The 7,091-nt window shown below is 33.5% G+C and overlaps 1 protein-coding gene across 1 annotated transcript; it reads left to right on the top strand.

Moving 5' to 3' along the window:
- Window positions 1–5,608: 5,608 nt before the first annotated feature.
- Window positions 5,609–6,862, top strand: LOC133833053 (B3 domain-containing protein At2g31420-like). The gene has a single exon (XM_062263313.1). The coding sequence runs from the start codon at window positions 5,609–5,611 to the stop codon at window positions 6,329–6,331; it is 723 nt and encodes a 240-aa protein (XP_062119297.1). The 3' UTR covers window positions 6,332–6,862.
- Window positions 6,863–7,091: the final 229 nt, after the last annotated feature.

Below are 7,091 nucleotides of genomic sequence, written 5' to 3'. Positions count from 1 at the left end.
CATGCTTGGATATCTTTGAGTCCTGACTTTTTATTTTTGGCTCTTCTATGATATAGTCCTTCAACATTGCTGTAGCATCCTTGGATTTCACTACTTAGGGATTTGATGCCCTTTCATAATTTCATCACGGATTCATTCTACATCAAAGTTGTATCTTTATTCTGGCACATTGGTGCCATTCTCCTCTAATGAGAAATATCATGGACAGATGTCGTCTTGTGCTTAGTGCATGTTTGTGTTTACTTTTGACTAGTCTCATTAATCTCATTGAACCTTTTGAGTGTATTTGCAGTCAGGAATTCGACGGCTAAAGGACTATCCCTTGCCCTTCTGGCTGGCTCTTTTTGTTGAGGGGACACGCTTCACACAACACAGGCAAAACTTTTAGCGGCCCAGGAATATGCAATCTCGACAGGTCTGCCTGTTCCTAGAAATGTTCTGATTCCTCGTACCAAGGTCAAATTTTCATTCCAACTTTCTTAATCTGCTTATTTCTTTATCTATAAAGTAAAGATATGCATGGGAGGGGTGATGGAATTGATATTTCTAATGTGATTCTTGGGGTTGATAGCATACTGAGAACAGAGGGGTTGTAACATTTGGGAGAACACATGATTTGTACTGCAATAAAGATGACTTTACATTTGTGCTTTTTATTCAATGTTAGACCTTACAGACAGACATCAAGCTAGGCTTGAGAGAAAGGACCATGGCAAAAAATCTATTTGTTTTGTGATTTTAATTATGGGACTAAAGCAGCTTTGTCATACTGTATTAGACTGTTTCTCTGTTCATGTTGTGCTAGTCACACAATTCCAGGAGACGGAGGAGTTATTTTTAGCTTACATGCGTTCATTTGTTCCAGCTGTTTATGACGTAACAGTGGCCATTCCCAAAACATCTCCTCCACCTACAATAATGTTAAGACTCTTCAAGGGGCAACCATCTGTGGTATGCTACTGCTTTACTGAAGATTTCTTAAAAAAGATGCATCAGTAGTCAACATAAACATATATTATGCTCCCGAGTAGATTGCATTGAACTTGGAGTTCATGTTATTAGGCACTTGAAAGAAATTTAGGACCATAGAATAGTACTGTTGACATAAATATGTTCAGTTGTTGTACCAGTGTGCTTGTTGCTTGTCTGGATGAGCGCTTACTTATTTTAAATGATAGTAGAGGTCATGTTGAGCTTTACAAGAAATGGTCCCTTCCCACCAAAGCCTGTCTTCCAGTTACTTGAAAACAATTAGATTTCTGAGAATACTATGTGTCCTCCTCAGTAAGACATGCTAATTTTCTGTCACCCGCCCGCCCACACGTTAGTCAATATTAGTCTGCATGCAATGCATAAATTAACATTCTCCAATTCCTTTACATTACTCTCCTTGTTAAGAACAGAGATATGCCCTGTATTGGTTATTAGCCATGTTATTAATTGTAATTAAGTTAGTTAATCACTGTTAAGTGTATTGCTTCATTTCTGTTATTAGTGGTCGCTTGTTTACCAACACTAGGGCCACTTGGCAATATGTAATTGGTGCTTGTATTGCTTTATCAGAGTATAAATACAATATGTTCCCCTCAGCAACAAGTGTGCTGAGATTTCACCATTACTGCTCTCTGCCTTTTTTCTCAAACTTTGTCTTGGTATCAGAGCCAGGTTGGCCTGTACCCATGTCCTCACAATCTCAGAACCCACTGGCCACAACCACGGCTGCAGCAGGTGCTGCAAGCTCTTCGACATTAGTCCCTCAAACTTTCACCCAGCCGTTCAACACACTTAACCAACCATTCCCTTTGAAGCTTGACCGAAAAAATTATGTGCTATGGAAGACTATGGTCTCTACTGTGATTAGAGGTCACCGACTGGACGGTTTTGTTAATGGGACTCGACCATGTCCCCCTGAGTATGTGCCAGCTCAAACAACAGTGGAAGGTGAACCGGGTTTTGGAGTGACCATTAACCCAGATTTTGAGCAATGGATAGTTGGAGACCAGCTACTAATGGGATGGCTGTATAGCTCAATGACCGAAGGAATAGCCACCGAGGTGATGGGCTGTGAGTCGGCAGCTGCACTATGGAAAGCACTGGAAAATTTGTATGGAGATCATTCAAAGTCTAAGATGGATGAGACAAGAACACTGATTCAAACAACCAGGAAAGGTTCGACGCCCATGGAGGAGTACCTGAAGCTGAAAAAGAGCTGGTCCGATTCTCTAGCGTTAGCAGGAGAGCCTTATCCTTCTTTTTGGGGATAGTTACCATCCTTATGCAATTCTTGATTCTCTTCTCTCAGTCAGAACGTTCAACTCCTGCCAAGGTACCTTAGTGTGATCTCATTTTTAAATATTATGCTTTTTTTTATCCCCTTTTTGTACAACATAGTGGGTATGCATATTGGTTCGTTTCTTTGCTCTAGTTGATTAGGATAAATGTTGTACTCTTTAAAGAGGATTGTAGAATTATTACTGAATTAGCAATTTAGGGCTGGAAAAGCCACACGTGCAGTTCCTTTTGTATTTCCATTTTAGGTTGAAAGGTGTAATAGGTGAAAAGTGGATTACTTCTACTTTTTCTTTGCAGATTGATCACTTTCCTATGATCAGTTTCAGTTTTTCTTTCCCTTTGTTTTACTCCCCATTTTGGTAGTGTTATTTGTATTACAGTAGTTTTATTTGGGAAAGTAATTTAACTTGCCTTTTTATAACTATTTATTTTTAGCTTGTTGTTGCCTTCCCGAAAGGTTTTTTGTGTAAGAGATTAATATATCAACAAACGATAACCTTATTATATAATTAGAGAAAGCATGCCTTAGCCATGAATTATATATGTGACTTGAGTTAATACTACTCTCTTTAACTGTCATTTATTCAAGAATAAAAATAGAAATTCCTTAGTGATGTTTTTATTTATTTTTCTAATGACATTTGTCGATATATTTATTTACTTTTTGTGGTAAAGACCAACTCTCTTGATTGATATAAAGTACAATGACTATAATAAATAAAGGAAGGAATTTCCACCAATAAAATATGTTCATAATTCAAGCATATTCGTAATGGAAATAGAGATTCATGAAGGACAATATAGCTATTTTCTTCAATATAGCCTCGTTTCCAGTCTCCCTATATTCTAAACTATTTGGATTCTTGTCCAATTATTCCAGACTTTGTAGTTTCAGTTGCCTTTGTTATTCGTGGCTTTGACTATAATTCTCTCACAAACTTGCGCTTTGTTCCATTCTGTGTCTTCTTAGGTTACTCATCGACTTGGTGTATATGATTATACTCTTCTTCCTCTCATATTTACGCTTTTTAAATTTGTTGAATCTATTTTTCATTTTGTTACAACACAAACTGATCAACATCGTCCTTCTCTTGTAACACTATCCAATTGGTGTCCCATGTTAGTTTCCGTCATCATCAAATCATCTTTTAACTCTGGCTTTGCTTTCTGCCTGCCTCAATCACCCTATTTTTTCTCGACCACTCTTAAAAACTCATTCCACAATAGAAATCCAGTCACTGCATTTCAGCTCTATGCATTTCAGCTCTATCTCATACTCCTCATACACCATTACATCTTCATTGTGACATACCACCCACCATTTTTGTTATATCTCATTTTCTTACCAATGTTTCTGCACACAAGGTTGGCCCTAAATAAAATAGGATTGGATCCTAAGAAATATTAAAAATTAATAATTTTTTTTATATGAAGTTTCTAAACGTTTATAGTATTTTTTAAAAGAATTTAAAAAAAAAATGAGCCTTTGGGCTAAGGAGTCCTAGGCATGGATCTAGCCCACCTTAAAGCAAGACCAGCCTTGTCTGCACCTCCACTAACCACTTCCTTCAGCCTCCTCACCACCCATTACCTCCTTACCCTTATAACCAAACTCATCTTGGGTCATTGTTATTAGATTAAAAAATAATATCAACAAACCAATCAAAAGCTTAACCGTACAGTTCAACTCAACACTATAGATAACCTTGAATTTACTATGCCAAAACTCAAGACCTTGGAGACTTTAAACTGCATCAAGTTTTGTCTAATGAATATGGTGCTCTTATTTGCAATGGAATTTTATTATTATTATTATTATTATTATATCCTAAAGGGGTGGAGAATGAATTGACCCCATGGCATCCGAAAAATGACCCTGTCGCCACCCCATTACCCTTTAGACGAGTAATCGCGGGGCCACATTCCCATAAGCAAAATTTTCATCTCTATTTACACACACAATTTAAAGGTATATTAATATATACATATATATATATACTAGATATAAGTGTGCAATACACATTTTCTTAGTTTTATTTATAGAATTTATTAATTATTTTTATTAAATTTATATTAATGTCATATATAATTTCAAATAAATATCTTATTTTAATTAAATAATTTATTTATTTTTGTTTAAGTTTATGCTTGTTCTAGTTTTTGAATTTGGGAGTGACAACAAAAGATTATATATTATACGTTTAATGTAACATTAAATATTATAGGTAGATTTTAAATTTAAGTTTTTTGCTAGTTTTTTTAGAAAAACATTTTGTTACTAATTGACAGTAGATTATACTATATGTTTAATATGATATTATTATAATAAATGAGTTTGAGTTTAATTAAATTTTATTTAAGTTATAAAATATATGATTTTATTATTTTTAAATAATTATAATTGTAAAGTATCTAAAAAATATTATATTTTAATTTGTTTAATTATTTATTATTTTTAAATAATTATTATTGTAAAATATCTCAAAAATATCTTATTTTAATTTTTTTTAATATTTATTAATTTTAAATAATTATCATTGTAAAATATTTTTAAAATATCATATTTTAATTATTTTATTTAAGTTTAAATTATGTTTACAAATCATAATTAAATATAAGAACATTTTGTTAAATATAAAATAACAGTTAAAAAAAATTGTTTCTACACACTTTTAATTAAGGAAAATGATGGAGTATAGCTGCTCACTAACGTGACAGAATTAAAGGAAATTGAAAATTCTATAAGTGATTTCGCATTAATAACCGACGTGGCAGAACAAATTATTAAATTAAAATTAATAATCCAACAAATAACCTGAAGCGACGGGTGTGATTTGGGAATGTACATCTATATTCGATTTAATTTTCTAAATTTAATAATGTATTTATAATTTTTTTTACGGTTATTTAGAAAATGATTTAAATACATTTATGTCAGATATTTTTTTTTATTATATAATACGATAAGCTATATTTAAATTTAAATATACACTATTTGAATGTAATTTTGAAAAATAATGAACAAAGATAGCATATATTTAAATTTCAATATAAAGTATTTGAGTTTAATTTTTAAAAGTTAATAAAAAAATATCTAAAGATAACAATATCTATAAAAAAAAAAAAAACAGAAACAATGAAATACGATTACTAATAAGGAAATTTAACTTCAAAATAGAAATAAGGAAACTAGGCTTCAGCATTAATTGAATGTGCTAATGTATATAATTAAAGAAACAAGGCTTCAGTCTTCATTGAATCAATTTGATCATTGAAACATTTACTTGTTACTTTCTTTTTTCCTTAAGGAGCAAGAATGGAATTGCAATCGAAGAAGACAATTACATGCAAGTATGAGGAGGATCATAGCCATAGAAGAATCAGAGCACTTGCTCAGGTGTGTTACGAAGCTCTTATGAATGACTATGGTCATATGGTATCAAATGTGGTTCAGGATTTTCGTGAGAGGAAGAGCAACCTGAAATTGCACACACAAAAACGAGGTCGTCTTCCGACTCGCATTGTTACTACTGATCAATCGAAAGAAGTCCAAATCAAGAGAAGGAAGTCAAATGGCGGTGTAGTTGGGGGACCGTATCAACCACTGCCTATTCCTCAAGCAATGAGCGATGTCATTCGTAGTACTGGTCAGCATCACCATCCACTTCTGGTTATCCAGAAGAAACTCTTTCATGCTGATATTCAGGCGCAACAAAATCGCATTTCGATGCCTTTGAATCAGAACAGTTATGATGGTTTTTTGAGTGAGGCTGAGAAAAAGAAGGTCGACCAAGAGGGAATGAATGTTCGATTCATTGAGCCGAGCATGGAAGAAAACAGACTAATACTGAGAAAGTGGTGCTATAAGAAGATGAAGAACATGTCTGTCTTTTCCTATGTGTTTAACAAAAACTGGTTCGGTGTCGTAGAGAAAAATGGACTCAAAGTGGGCGACATTGTTCAAGTGTGGGTTTTTAGAGACAAGGACGGAAACCCTTGTTTCGCCATGGTCAATCTCGGCGAGGACGCTACTGACTGATCTCATCATCAGTCTCGGCAAGAGACGACATCTCATTTGGTGCTACTACGGTCAAATGTGTCAATGTCATAACATAATTTTAGTTTTATTAGTTTATATATTTAGTGATCAATCCTAACAAATGTCAAGTTCACTGTGCTCTTTCTACTATACTTTAGTTTTTGTTTATCTATATGCTGATTAGTATCGTTTTTTTTTTTTTTTTTTGTTTTTTTTTTTGGTAATATCATATATATATAAATACTAGAAGAGCTGACATGTTTCAGAACTTTTTATTATATATATTTTAAATTGTTAGCTCGTTGCACCCTAAAAGAGCAGAATGAGCTAGTAGCCTACTAAAATTGAAATCACAGTTTCTAATATGTTTATACATTCACCTGGAATTCACAACTAAAGTTTAATATATGAAATTGAAATGCAGTAGTTAACCTTGGCATCTTCGTATGTTGACATGTAGCCAAAGGATACTCTCACAACTCCAGTAGGCTTCCCATGAACTATGTCATAATCGTCCCAGTAAACATGGCCAGCCTAAAAAATGGTACAATTATTAATTAACAATGTATCCCATTAGGAACTAATGTAAGCCTTAAAAACATACACAAAATACATCAATAATGAAAGTTATTGATGAATTAGACATTGAATTGCCTCAATATTTGAGAGAAGATCATTGTGAGACAATCCAAGATATTTTGCACATGCACCAGGGTTGCAAAAACATCCTATCTATTTAGAAGAGCGGGATAAGCGTACC

Source organism: Humulus lupulus, chromosome 4, assembly GCF_963169125.1.
Source record: "Humulus lupulus chromosome 4, drHumLupu1.1, whole genome shotgun sequence".
NCBI lineage: Eukaryota > Viridiplantae > Streptophyta > Magnoliopsida > Rosales > Cannabaceae > Humulus > Humulus lupulus.
Note: the sequence above shows the minus strand (reverse complement) of the source record. Positions and strands in the feature narration are given on the sequence as shown.